We start from the raw sequence: 15,971 nt of genomic DNA, 5'->3' as shown, positions 1-15,971 counted from the left end.
AGCTAGCAGAGGAAAAAGAAATGACTTAATTAACTTATTTTTCTATTCTCTCTCACTCTCTCTTTTTTTTATAGCTGCAGCCTGATTTCTTTCAAACATAGTTTCAGCAGACACTTTCCATTTCAGATCGAAGCCTAACTTTGAATCTATTCAACACAGTTGTTATCATTTGCTGGTTTTCAGATCTAAACATGATAGTTCTATAAGCTTAATTTTGCCAAAGTTCAAGAAATAATAATGAGTGAAAAACCACAGGGCACAAGCTCCATATTTCCTATTATCATTTGAAGGTTAAGAATCTTCTCTCCTCTAATATTTTGTCTTTATAATGCTTGATTTATTTGCTTTATGTGGAGAATACTATAGAATCACATCCTAGGGAGGATTTTAAAAAAGCATTTTAACAGCTTGCTGTCATATGATTGTGGGATATACACATGGAGTAGCCTGTGGTCACCCACTTACCTGTCTAAGAACTCATGTTCACAGTTGTCTTAGGAAGAATCTGGTTATACTTCTAGATGGAATACCCACCTGATTCATACTCAAAGAACATTTGCTTTCTCACATTTAAAAGTAAAGTGCTTAGACAGTAGATATTATAGACAGCTAGAATGTCTCATGAACTAGAACTGTTAAAATGCATATGTCCTTGTTTTCGTGTCTAGTGCTGTTAAAATCATTTTAAGTTAGTCTTACATCTTGAGAGTCACACACAGTGGTACTTGGATTTCCTTCCTTAGTTGACTCAACTTGAGAGCTCTCATTGTTTCCCGGAGTGCTTTGTTGAGGCTTGAGAGAGATAGAGAGAGAGAAAGAAAGAGATCATTAAAAGCAAGAGAGATAGGTTCAATAAATGGAGTCATATGGTTACAGTAACACAGGATACAATAGCAAGCAAAATTGCACTCAAAGAAAAAGAATAGGATGGAAATCTGCATATGTCAGAGACCTTACAGATCTTACCTTACAAATTCTTAACTTTTAAATTAAATAGAATAATTTCTACTGAATTTTGCATTGGTGGTGTTCAATGGGATTACTTTTCTACTTAAATCATTTATGTCTTCCATAATAAGTATTTTATTTTATTTTAGAGATCCTACTCCCTCAAAAAGTAAGAATGCTTTCCTTTCTCTTTAACTGCAGTATATCTGAGAAATAACGAAGGCCCACATCATTTTCTCACTAAAAAAAAAATATTTTATAACACCTGATAATTAACATAGTGAATTATATTTACTCCAATGCTTCACAAACTAATCAAACTCTGCTTTACACCTATGTAAGCCCTCAATTACTCTATAATTCTATTATTCTATAATTAATCACTTTAGGAACACTAAATTTAAAAACAAAAAGAAAAGAAAGCTGTTTTCTGGTTCTGGCCAGAGAGGGTGTGCCATATCTAAGGTATGTAAATATCACTATAGGCAGGTCTAAGATTATCCACTCAAATATGTGTGTGTTTCTTGGACAAGCTGATTTAAATATTAGTGTTACACTCATCAACTTATGAAGGTACTGTTGAAGGATAGACAAAAGTAAACTATTGAACACTAATTTGCCTGAGCCTGAAAATTTTATCACAGTGAATCATGGGGGAGGATGAAATGATGTTTCTAACCAGTGGGGGCACAGCAAGAATAAAACTGAGATGTCAGATTTCAGGTTAAATTGCTCAAATCTCACCCAGGTTTACCACCTGTACTACTTTCTACTTTCTACTCAACACAACACTCCCTTAGTTTTCCAAAGGCAATTACATTATTCAGTAGGGGAACATGCTCAAAGAAAAAAATAATATATTTATAAAAATAAGAACCAAAGATAGGTAATAAATATGATAGAATATTAAATGTAAAAAATAATATTAATAAAGCAATTTGATATTAGAAAAACAGAAATAAAGCAACTAAATCCACTAAAATAGTTTCTTCATAAAGTCACCTAAAAGCTGAGCTCTGGGTATAACAAAAAATACCTACATAAATAAAAACATAAATAAAGTAAATACATTCCTCTCCATCTATACTTTAAAAAGGTTAACTTCATTGATTGAATTCTAGAAGTCACTTAGTAGTTTCCTCTTTCTTACTTGCTCTTTCTTTCCCATCCTTTCTTTATTTTGAATTCTTACCTCTGATTTACCCTATGTATCTTCTCTATGAATAAAAAAGACAGTTAATAATCCCCAAATTTATATGGAACCACAAAAGATCCAGAATAACCAAAGCCATCCTGAGCAAAAGAACAAAACTAGAGTAATCAAATTACCTGATTTCAAATTATTCTACAGATCTGTAGTAACCAAATCAGCATGGTGTTGGGATAAAAACAAACACATAGAACAATGGGACATAATAGAGTGTCAAGAAATAAATCCACACACCTATAATGAACTCATTGTTGACAAAGTGCCAAGAACATACATTGGAGAAAAGGCAGTTTCTTTAATAAATGGCGCTGGGAAAACTAGGTATGCATATGCAGAAGAATTAAATTAGACCCCTACCTCTGGTTATATACAAAAATCAAATCAAAATGGATTAAATATATAAATCTAAGACCTGAAACTATGAAACTACTAAAACAAAACATTGAAGAAACACTCAGGACATAAAGCACAGACAATGAAAGCAAAATTAGACAAATGGAATCACATCAAGCTAAAAGCTTCTGCATAGTAAAGGAAATGATCAACAAAGTGAAGAGATAACACACAGAACAGGAGAAAATATTTGCAAACTACCCACTAACAAGGGATTCATAACTAGAATATATAAAGAGCTACAATATCTCAGTAGGAAATAATCAAATAATTGGATTATAAAATGGCCAAAGGATCTGAATGGACTTTCTCAAAAGAAAACATACGAATGGCCAACAGGTATATGAAATAATGCTCAACATCATTAGTCATCAGAGAAATGCCAATTAAAACTACAATGGGACATCTTCTTATAGCAGTTTAAATGGTTTTTATCCAAATACAGGCAATAATGAATGCTGATGAGAATGTGGATAACAGAGAACCCTTGATGAGAATGTAAATTATTGTAAGCACTATAGGGAACAGTACTGAGGTTTCTCAAAAAACTAAAAATAGAACTACCATATGACCCAGCAACCCAATGCTAGATATTTATCCAAAAGAAAGGAAATCTGTGTATTGAAAAGATGTCTACACTCCCTATGTTTATTGCAGCCCTATTCCCAATAGTGATTTGAAATCAACCTAAGTGTCCATCAGCTGATGAATGCATAAAGAAAATGTGGTACATATAAACAATCGAATATTATTCAACCATAAAAAATGAAATCCTGTTATTTGCAACAAAATCTATAGAACTAGAGAATATCATTTTAAATGAAATAAGCCAAGCACAAAAAGACAAATATCTCATGTTCTTACTCATATGTGGGAGCTAAAAATGAAAACAAATGGATGACATGGAGATAAAGAGTAGAGTGATGGTTACTAGAGGCTGAGACGGGTAGAAGGGAATAAAGTGAGGGTGGTTAATGGGTACAAAATATAGTTAGAATATTTGATAACAATATTTGATAGCACAACAAAGTAACTACAGTCAATAATAAGTTACTATATCCTTTAAAATAACTAAAAGAGTGGAATTGAAATATTCCTAACATAAAGAAATGATAAACGGCTTGAGATAATGGATATCCCAATTACCCTAATTGGAATATTAAACATTGTATGCCTGTATCAAAATATCACCTGTATCTTTAAAATATATACAGCTATTATGTACCCATAATAATTAAAAAATTTTTTTTTTAAATTTAAAAAGATAAACACTGTGTTTCCTGCTGCTTTGTGAAATAAGGTCAAAAATACCTAAATTGCAGTATGTTTTGCTGTTGTTACTGTTATTTGTTTGTTTTGAAGAAGGGATAAACAGAATATAAAGTAGTGTCTGGCATCTGTTAGGCAGCCATTGATTGAAGATTTATTGTTTATGTGAGTAAATAGTGAGTCTCATCTTACTCTGGGGAGGTGTGGGTCAAAAAGAGAAATAAATGATAGCATTATCACATGCATCAATTCAGTAGTGAGCATTAATTGAACTACCACTACAAGCAACAAACATGTATATGTCCTAGAAAAAATATCCGGTCAAAAAAGTAGTTCCAAAAAATTAGAGAATATTAATATTTTTATAACATTCAAAATAATCAAAACTAGTATAGTTCTTAAAGACAAATGTGTATAGGGGAAAATAAACATACACACACAGACAAAACTTGGGAATGACAAATACAAAATTTAGGACAGGGATTGTGCATGAATACCCAGCTAATGTCACTAATATTGATAATGCCCCAAATCATGTCTTTATATTGGTACGTGGACTTACATGTGCTTGTTTTATAATTGTGTAACACCTTACATAAAAACATAAAATAATTCATGTTTGGAAGTTAAAAAATTTATCTATTGACATGGCAATTATTCACACTTTGCTAAAATAAAATGGCTCAAAAACAATATATACAGTAACTTCCTGTGAAAATATATAAAAATGTATATGTGAAAAATAAAGTGTATGGAAGAAACCACATAAGGTAGTTTTTCTCCTGGAACTATAAATTTTCTATATTCTTTTAAAAATTATTTCCTCTTTTCTGTTTATTTTTTCCCTGAAACAGCATAGTTTGTTTCTAAAATAAGAAAATGATAAAAATTATGTAAACTCTATGTAAGTGCAAGATTAACTTTAGTCAAAATAATTTTAAGTGATGTGATAGAGGAGTTGAGGCTAGAAACTAAACTTGAAAACTGTCTTAAAGGATGCATTGGGTTTTTACATGAGGAAAAGGGGAATTAGGGAAAAAGATGCAGATTTCAGATAATAGAAAATTATTATAGAAATTATAAATTATAAATGGAAATTTTCTGCAAAAATCTCAAATAATTAACACAGTAAAAGATGGGGTTTGTGTAAATTAAAAATAGTACATGAACATTCCCTAAGCAGTAAGTTCTAATAGTGGAAAAGTATGTTGTATCAAATACTAGTTGATGGGCCGGGTGCGGTGGCTCACGCCTGTAATCCTAGCTCTGGGAGGCCGAGGCGGGTGGATCGCTCGAGGTCAGGAGTTCGAGACCAGCCTGAGCAAGAGTGAGACCCCCGTCTCTACTAAAAAATAGAAAGAAATTATCTGGCCAACTAAAAATATATATACAAAAAAATTAGCCGGGCATGGTGGCTCATGCCTGTAGTCCCAGCTACTCGGGAGGCTGAGGCAGTAGGATCGCTTAAGCCCAGGAGTCTGAGGTTGCTGTGAGCTAGGCTGATGCCACGGCACTCACTCTAGCCCGGGCAACAAAGTGACACTCTGTCTCAAAAAAAAAAAAAAAAAAACAAAAAAAAAAAAACAAATACTAGTTGATGGATTTGACCTCCAAACTGAGGAGTTTAGACTATCCTCTAGGCAATGGGTAACTTTGAATATATCAAAACAGTGATTTTTAATATCTCAACAGCTGTGGAAATAATAACTTGCAGAGTCAGTAGTGGTAACCTCAGTAATTGACACAATTCAGTTAAAATTTTATGTAAACTAAAAATAAGTATCATGATGATGGAAAAAAGAATAATATGAATAAAAGAACTTTATGGGAGTTTCTAAACTTCATTTCCAAAAACATAAACTTGGTAATAAATAATAAAGTAAAAGTAATGTAAATAGTAGCACACAAAATTAATGGAAGAGGAAAATTATTCTAAATTAATCATGAGAAATATAATATTAGTGTGTCCAAAGTGTTTTGAAGAATATTACTGTACAAAACAGAATTACTAATTACTCCATGATTAATGTTTATATTAATATTTCAAAATGACATAAATCCTTGCTTACATCAGAAGGACTCATTTAGTTATAATTTATTTTCTTATGCTAATAATTTCTGAGGAAGGATCAGTAAATATATTATTTATATACAGCAGTATTGCTGAAAATTTTAAGATCTTAGAATAATTCTGAACCAGATTTATATGTGTATGAATGTGTGTAATCTATATGCATAAGGAGGACTATTTGCAAATGGAAGAACATATGCATGTCTGATTAAAATCTGAAAAAAATGAGTTTAATTTAGGAGGGCGTAAAAACTGTCACTGGTTTAAAACATTGAAATAATAAGTTTAAACACTCTGAATTTGCTTTTTTTCTTTTTATGGGGGGGTGGTGGCAATAATAGTTGCTATTTACTTAGTTCTTGATATGTGCCAGAAAAACGTGTTAACTATGTATACTATATTCTAGCAAACATTGATACTAAAAATGAAAAAAACACAAAACAGAGTTTAAGAAACTTTCCCAAATTTAGCAAGGCAAGTAAATGGTAAAGTCCATTCCAATACTCACTTCTTAATATTAGTCAATGCTAATATTGGACATTTGTAAAAATTAATTAGAAAAATCACATTTCAAGGCAATAAGCTTAAGTTCTTTGACCTGCATTGCTTATATTAATACTACAATTTCCAAATAGAACATTTCTGAAACATATTAGAAAAAATAGTGTTCACAATGTAACGATGCATTTCCAGAGGTTAAGTAGTTTGTAATTAACAAATTCTAATCAATAAATTCTCATTAATATTCTAACATTTTATGTTAAAATTTCAAACTTATACCCTTTGTTCTCATTTTAATAGAAATATAGAGAAACTGCATTTGTGTAAATTAAAAATAGTACATGAACATTCCCTAAGCAGTAAGTTCTAATAGTGGAAAAGTATGTTGTATGAAATACTAGTTGATGGATTTGACCTCCAAATTGAGGAATTTCCAGTAAAATTTCTTTAGAAATGTAGACAGTCCAGATAACTTTCAACTTTTCAGTCTGAACTGAAATTTATAACATTTTAATAACCTTTAAAATGGAATTTCTAAAACTGATTTCTACTGAAATTAATTACATTTTCCCCCCATGGAAAGAGTCCACTGCTTTTATAAAATTATTAAAGTCTGCAAAAATCCCAAAAGATTAACAACTACTGATTTAAAGCACATTTTCTATTTAAATATTTCCACAACCCTAATGCCTTATACATTTTCTTCCTTTTTAGGCTAGTGATAAGTATTTAAATGAAATACTTAGGTCTTGCTCTCCCCTCTCCAAGCCTCTCTCACCTGCATCCATGCCCACACACTCACAGACACACAGAAACCTGCATATATGAACAGTATTTTCATGTTCTTCAGTTCCTTTTTGATTCTGTTTCTCTGCCCATGGCCATCCCTTATACTTTCCACCAAATCCTTTTCTTGATAAATTCCCACTTATCCTTAAAAACATCATTTGAATATTACCTGCCTTAATTAGTCTTCCCAAACTCTTTCATAGAACTCTATCAAAATTTTCTTTAATCTTTGTGCTTTCATAAAATTTTTCATGGATACAATTTATTATGATTTTTAATCTGCTCAGTTGTATTTTTCCCTTACTGTACTAAAGAATTTGTATCAGAAATTATTTAGTTACAAGTTTTATAAGCCCCAACTATGAGTAGCTTAAACTCTAAGGGTTTATAAGCTCACATAAAAATTCTTAAAGTAGAGGAGTCCTAGATTTAGTTAATTTTAAAGTTCAATAACATCACCAGGATCCTGGAGCTTTTCATCATTCTGCTATGCTGTACTCAGAATGCACCCTCGTAATTATATGATGGCTATAGCCATCCTAATTTAATAAATTTTCAAATTATTCTTTTGGCTATACATTACCATATGCCTATTTTGCATTTTTATCTATTGTAAATGGCAGAGTACAATCAATGGAATATTTAAAGTTATTAAATTAGAGACCAAGAAAAATTGTTTACTGTGAAAGTCCTAATGTATCATAAAGATGTACAAGGCTTCAAAACATCAAAGAATTAAAATTATTCTTAAGAGTTAATTTTTGTGCTAGAGCAGCCTAGAAGAAAACAAATAATGTTTGCAGTTAATAAATGTAGAATCAAACTGAATAGAATTAATTTATTGCTATATACACCAACACCAGGAATATAACTCGACAATGATAACAGAAAGGAAGATGTGACTAGTGAAACCTAAAAGGATGCATAGTGCTGCAATAAAGAGTGATTCTTCAAATCAAGAAGAATAGAGCTTTATTTTAAAATCCTCATTCTCAGCTTCAGAAAATAGGCTCGATGTAGCTGCGTTTTCTGGAGGACAATACAGTCAAATAAAAGTTGGGAGATGAAATATTATACTTCAATAGTAAAGCACAAATGGAAAATGGCCCTTAGTGGCACTAGACGAGATAGAGTATGTGGTATCAGATACTAACTTTTCCCAAAGAAAAGTTCTTTTTCTGTTTTTGCTCCTTTCTGTGTCCATCACAGTAAGATTACTGTGAAACCATTCCCACTTTCATACATTAAAATGTTAGGCTTCGGAAAACACATTACATTTTCCAAAAAGTACTGCACAGATTATGCACAGATTATTTTTAACAGACATGGAACCTGTAAATTATTTCAAAATATTGTGAGGATTAAAAGAAAATTATACCAAAACCGAATCCAGGATATGAATATCTAAAGTCATTTTTAAGAAGATAAATTATGTGACACTAGATCAAAAGAATATGCCATTCTGCTCACATTTCTGCCTCTGACAGTGGCCCCAAGAAACCTCAGAAATCAGGCCTCTATAATGTCAGCTACAAAGGTGTGGCTGACAAACCGTAAGTTCTACAATTGATTGCATAATCATTCATTCAGAAAACAGTTATCTATCACCTACTGTGTTGGTATAAGAGGCTATATTAAATACTACTGAATAGAGGAGATGAATAAGGAAGGAAAGAGGATATAAAAATGAAGAAATATATTTTCTGTCTTTGCAGACTTTATTATTTTGGTAGAGTATAAGACAGATGTTTAAATGTAACTTGCATGCTTATTAAAATGGAAAAAATTAAAAACTTGAAAATTCAAAAATAAACAGATACATAAATCATAGTATATTTCTACAAGGCAATGATATGTACAATTCAAATAAATTTATAATTAATTTTAATGAAATGCAATATAACACTCATAAAATGTTAACTGTGTCCGCTTTTACGAATAACTTAATGTCTCTATGCTTAAGTTCACTAAAATGAAAAATAAGAATAAATTCCATATGATACTATAATGGTATATACATACCATAGTAAAAGTGTCAAAACCCATAGAATGTACATACAACACCAAAAGCAAACCCGAATGTAAGCTATAGACTTTGGGTGATGATGTGCCAGTGTAACATGCATGTAACATGCATCACTCTCGCACAAGATGTGGACAGTGGAAGAGGCTGTCCATGGGATGGGGGTAGCAGTATATACGGTAACTCTGTATTTTCTTCTCAGTTTTGCTTTGAACCAAAACTGCTCTGAAAAATAAAAGTCAATTTAAAAGGAAAAATAAATTAATAATAATAGTATTAGATTATAACTCAAAGACTAAAATATCTATAAGTCCATATTGATGTAAATAAACGATTGCATAAATAAATAAATGGGGGAGAAGGGATAAATATTCCTTACAGAAGAATTCCAAATAATGTATGTAAACATTTTCTTTTTCAGAAGATGGAATTTAAATCCCCTTCCCATGAGTGTAAGCTGAACTTAGTGATTCAATTCCAAAGAAAAAAGTATGGAAAGGGAAAAACAGTAATTTTTCAGAGAAATCCACAATAAATACCACCTTAACAAAGTGATGAGGTTTACCATCACCAATAATGTCATGTAGATATCACATATCCCTGGTATGATGATGACAAAGATACTGTAACCCTGTGGTATTATCTACAAAAACCTATAAATCCAGTCTAAGCATAAAAGCTCAATAGACAGACTCATATTGGGGAATACACTAAAAAACATCTGATCACTACTCCTCCAAAGTGCGAAGATCTGAACTTATGTACCCCCATGATGAGCTGAAATAAAAAAAAAAAAATACTTAAAAAAAAAAAATAAATAAATAAATAAATAATAAAAAAAAAAAACAAAGTGCGAAGATCATGAAAAACTGTAAAAAACTAGAGGAGACCAAGGAGACCTGATAATCACATACAATGTGGTAAACTGGATTAGATCCTGAAATAGAAAAATGACATTAGCAAAAAAATCGGTGAAATCCAAGTAAGTCCTGTAGCTTGGTAATAGTATCATACCAATGTTAATTTATTAGTTTTGATAAATGCACCATGGCTATGTAAAACATTAACATTAGGGGAAGCTGAGTGAAGAGTATATAGGAACTATCTGTACTCTTTGCAATGTTTTTGTAAGTCCAAATATATTCTAAAATAAAAGTTTAGTTAAAGAAAATGGGAGTAATAAGATTTCTCCTTTCTGTTTTGTGAGGATTGATATGGATATAGCATAACTCAATAATTCTTAACAACTGTTCATATTATAACTATTAAAATTTTTTCTAAAAATTTCTGTGATAAAAAATCATTATTTCCATAATAAAGGCAATTAATATAATCTTAAAAATAGTTGATATTAAAAATGGTTACCATTGGGTGACCTTATATCTATGAGCACACAAATATGACAGTATTAATATTGTATACATGTTCAAAATAATAGTTTATCTCAAAGACATTAACAAATAGATAAAAGTGAAAGAAAATAAAAACAAAAAATCAAATATAGTCATATTAAATGAATTTTCATACATTTCAAAATTGAAAGTAAATATAATATTTTATCTATTTTTTGCCAATAGATTATCAAGCATATGGAGAAGCTAGAGAGGCCTGTTTTTAATGTAGTTTGAATAAAAGCTTAATGAGACCAAAGGCATGCTTCTGACTGTCCCAGTAGTAGTGTAATCAAATTTGAGATTTTAATGAGCCATTATTGGGAATTTAGCAACATTAACAAGAGGGCTAAGGAGGAAGTGAGAAATGATCTGTCTGTAGATAAGAACACTTTACCAGTTCTAAATAATGGCTCTAGATAAGGGTCAAATATTACAATGTCTAATGGGTGTGGTGAATTTAAGCATGGTTGAACAGCTGTGTGGGGTGTTTGAGAGGAAAAGATCAGGCAGACGGAACTTAGTGTTACAGGCAACCAGTAATAATAAAAGCATAATTATTCACACTACCTAATTATTCAGGTCAGAGACTCATGAAGATGTAGTGAGTAGGAGGATAATATACTCATATTTTGCCTAAGAGAGAGACCTGGTTTAAGTGTCAATCAGTGTTTACTAAGAGTTCAGCGAAGCAAGTTGACATTTAAGGAATGGCCCTAATCTCCATAATAACAGGAAACAGAATTGCTAATCCATGAAAATAAGGTGTATATGTTGTCCTACAATTGGTCCACTTTGGAGAAAGAGGGTAGGGAATTCTGCTCTTTGTGTCTACACTTAAGCATCCAGGGAACTTCTCTGTTATTTACTATTCTCATTCTGTATTTTAATTAAATCTAGACAATTTGTGTAAGGTTATTAAAAAAGAGGCATTAAAGTTTAAATTTAAACAAAATTAAAAACTGGTATATCTTAGATTATGTAAATATAGGAGTTGTATCACCATCCATGGAAGGCACTCATAGACTCATGTATCTTACTTTAAAATAGAAATTAGAATATTTCACATACCCTGTTGTGGACTAAATGGGAGGAACTCCATGCTCATTTTTCTATTGACTCTAGCCTAGCTTTATAGGAAATAACTAACAATAGGAGGATGGATTAAGGCAAAACTGTTCCCATTATGGATACTGAAATTCACTGCATACACATGACTAATGACGAAATATGGGAAGAGCATGGAAGTGTTCTGTGTCTAATGTGAAAATTCATGACTGTTGCTTTCACTAAAATGAGTATGTTTTCTCTCCATGATAAAATGAGTTTATGGAAGTGAAGAGCCTTTGAGAGAGATACAGCTGCTCATGTACACATTATTATCTGCTTACCATGAAGCCATTCCCTCCCTCAGATGCCTCATTCATTAGCTTACTAATTTGTTTGTCCATTCATCAAATATTTACTGATAGTCACGCTGTATTGTGGTAAAAATTAAGGAAACTAAAATGACAAAAATATGCCCCCTGTACTCAGGGGTTTGCTATACACAATGAAGTCATTAACTATAATATTTCCATTTAATGATATCATTGGTAAATTCCCAAAAGTATTCGTGACTCTTAGTTTGGCATGTAATATAAAAATGGGCTTAATTGATATTCTCTTATTTACTTACATATAAAAAGCTAATAACAATTGAGTAATCGTGTTTTGTACATGCATCATCTCATTCAATCCTCACTACAACTCTGCAAGGTTATTATTATCATTATAAATATTTTAAAAATGATATAACAGAGTTTTAAAGATGTTAAAAAAAACTTGCTAAAGATTATATCATTAGGATGTAACTGAGCAGAGAATTGAATTCAGGTTTGTCTGACTAGAAAATGATCAGTCTTAACAATTCTATACTGCCTAAATGTTTTAAAAATAGTTTAAGTGAGAAGATTCTGGAATGGTAACACATGGGCATTGTCAAAGTAGAATGTTAAAAAATTCATGTAATTACAAAATCATAATTTACTGTATACATATTTAATATTGGTTCAATAATATTTGAATAAGAATTAAAATTTAAAAAAAAACAAGGCAGACTGAAATGTCTTTAATTGGCTCAAAGTGAAAGTAAAGATGAAAGGGAAGAAGAAAGTCATATGTGGGATGAGGAGAAAAAGGAGTGATACCAATAACCAAGTTAATAGGAGAATTTATTAGAGACTGGGATACTACGATCAAGTTATTTTTACTTTCTGAAAACAGAACATACTTTTTTTGATGAATTCTTAAAGACTTGACTCTTAAATGTAGAGAATCTGTTAAAAGTATAATATCCTTGGCTAGTCATTGGCATCTCAGATAATCTCAAAACGAGTAAAACAGAAAACAGCATGTTTTAAAAAAACTGATATAAAAAGTGAGTGTCTCTAATCAATAGTGAGTTATAATGATATAGCGATCCTTTCCTATACATATTTAAGATGACATAAAAACATATAAAAGATCAATTAATACTTGTATGTTTTTCTTGAGTTATTGGATAAAATATACTATAAAATTATAAAATACTATCATTAATATTCCAACAAATACAGATGTTAACTTATTATACAGCGGTTGGATATTTGAGAGTGTAATGCCATACTATATGTGAAATGCAAATAGTTATTCATAAACATAACTCATGGCCGATAGATCACATTGACTATATTTAATTTTAGTCAATTTCAAAATCATAACTTTTTTTGCTACAAGTTAAGTAAAATGTTATTTAAGGTATATATTTTAGTGTTTTGCTGATTTATATGTAAGCACAAACAAGTGAATTACAATGAGCTACATGGGTCCTTTGGCATGACAATGTCCTTCTGCTCTACCCACTCAAAATTATTAGAATATATACACTCTTAAAATGGTATTTGGACAAATTATTCTGGATTTTTTACATTAAGGCAAAGACTTATATACTGTTCCAGTTTTACATATTACTGTGTAATGGATTATAGTGTTTTACGATCTGTGTTAAGTATAAAATATCAAGGAATATTAAAGACAAACTGTATGTGCTCATAACTAACTAGGAAGAGAAATAGTTACATCACAAATTATAACAATCTCTGATAAATTTTCATTATAACTGCCAATTTATACTTTTTATATTTTATGTCATAATTTTAATAGTCATAATATTTTATATGTCCATGATTGGTCTGAGCAAGGACTTCTTGAGTAATACCCCTAAAGCACAGGCAACCAAAGCAAAAATTGACAAATGGGATCCCATCAAGCTAAAGAGCTTCAGCACAGCAAAGGCAATGATCAACAACGTAAAGAGGCCATCTACAAATTGGGAGAAAATATTGGCAAACTACCCATCTGACAACGGACTAATAACTAGAATATATAAGGAGCTCCAAATACTCAAATGGGAAAAAATAAAATAATCTGACTATAAAATGGGCAAAGGATCTGAATAGACATTTTTCAGAAGAAGACATACAAATGGCCAATAGGTATATGAATAGGTGCTCAATATCATGCATTATAAGGGAAATAGAAATTAAAACCATATGGAGATATCACCTCACACCTGTTAGAATGGCTACTAGCAATTAGACAAAAGATAGCAAGTGTTGGGGAGGATATAGGGAAAAGGAAACCCCTGTACACTGTTGGTTGAAATATAAATTAGTGCAACCACTATGGAGAACAGTACAGAGGCTCCTCAAAAACTAAAAATAGAACTACCATATGAACCAGCAGTCCAACTGCTGGGTATATGTCCAAAGGATGGGAATTCAGTATATTGAAAAGATATCTGCACTCCTTGTTTATTGCAGCACTATTCACAACAGTCAATATTTGGAATGAACCTAAATGTCCATCAATGGATGAATGGATAAAGAAATTTTTGGTACATATACAAAATGGAATATTATATAGCCACAAAAAAGAATGAAATCCTGTCATTTGCAGCATGGATGAAACTGGAGAACATTATGTTAAGTGAAATACGCCAAGCACAGAAAGACGAATCCATGTTTTCTCTCATATGTTGGGGCTAAATATTAAAAAGAATTGATTTCATTGAGACAGAGGGTAGAATGATAGTTACCAAATGTGGGGAAGGGTAGCAGGAAGTGGGGAATAAAGTGGGGATGGTTAATGGGTGCAAAAATATAGTTAGATAGAATGAATAATATTTGATGCATAACTAAGTATCTATAATCAACAATAAGTTAAGATATACTCTAAAATACCTAAAAGAGTGGAATTGGAATGTTTCTAACACAAAGACATGATGAAGGTCTGAGATGACGGATATCCCCATTACCTTGATTTGATTAATTCACATTGTATGCCTATACCAAAACATCACATATACCCTACAAATACATACAACTATGATGTACCCATGAAAATTGAAAATACAAAAAAATTTAAAAAGGAAATTTTTCCCCTAGTATAAGACAGATATCCTTTAAAGATCTGCTTAAATATAAATAATATGCTGTCATTCCTGAATTCAGGATTATTTATTTCTCCCTTTACCACAGTGGGAATTGACATTTCCAGTAAGTTCTGAAAGCAGCTGAAAAATGAGTGAAAATCCTCAAAATTTCATTTATGAATTGAATTCCAGAGCCTCAGGAAAAGAGTTTGCTTTTTATCCAAGTTAGGTAGGTTCTTTTTCGAAGTAAAAATGACAGAGATGATAATATTTTTCTTTACTTTCTTTAGATTTTAGAGTGTTCGCTGTTCACTCTTGCAAATTACTTTTTCCCCTCACAATTGGAGAAAGCTTTTATGGGAGCCGAGGGCCAATGGAGAAATTCCCTGCCGGGGACATTCCCTTAGAAAGAGTAAAACCTCTTCGGAGTGAAAACCTTGGCTGGATAGCAGGTCAAAGGATATGGTAGCCACTTTATTCAAAGAAAAGAAATGCTATTTAAAGACACCAATCCTTTGGCATTGGGACTCAATTTTACAATATTTGGTAATGATGAATAAGTACCATGTGTTGATTTGCCATCAAGCTTTGTACCTGAACCTATGGTGAAACTGGGAATGACCTTCTGCATATTTACAGATAATGACTTTCCTGGAATAGGAGAAAATTTTCTCATGTAGACTTCTCTCATTGCAGTGCCTACAGCTTATTGTTAATCTGGAAATTAACACTACTCCTTACTTTTAGAAGCCTAATTGAAGGTCTGTAGACACCTAAAGGTGACTAATCAGAGAGTAGAGTTGGGGGCTGTACAAAGTTGAAATTGTTAGACATGAGATATTCAAATTTTAAACATAATCACTTTTGAAATATGACAGGGCCTCAATGGCCATGTGTTGTATTGATTGTAGGTATATATGAAA

General features: G+C 31.4%; 1 protein-coding gene across 1 annotated transcript in view; it reads right to left on the bottom strand.

Moving 5' to 3' along the window:
• LUZP2 (leucine zipper protein 2) overlaps positions 1–15,971 on the bottom strand; it is a 384,944-nt gene that overhangs the window by 22,904 nt on the left and 346,069 nt on the right. The window contains exon 8 of the mRNA XM_045556578.1: positions 700–792. Within this exon, the coding sequence (XP_045412534.1) occupies positions 700–792 (93 nt within the window). The remainder of the gene's footprint in view (positions 1–699; positions 793–15,971) is intronic.

The sequence above is a fragment of the Lemur catta genome, chromosome 7 (genome assembly GCF_020740605.2).
Source record: "Lemur catta isolate mLemCat1 chromosome 7, mLemCat1.pri, whole genome shotgun sequence".
NCBI classification, from domain to species: Eukaryota; Metazoa; Chordata; class Mammalia; order Primates; family Lemuridae; genus Lemur; species Lemur catta.
Note: the sequence above shows the minus strand (reverse complement) of the source record. Positions and strands in the feature narration are given on the sequence as shown.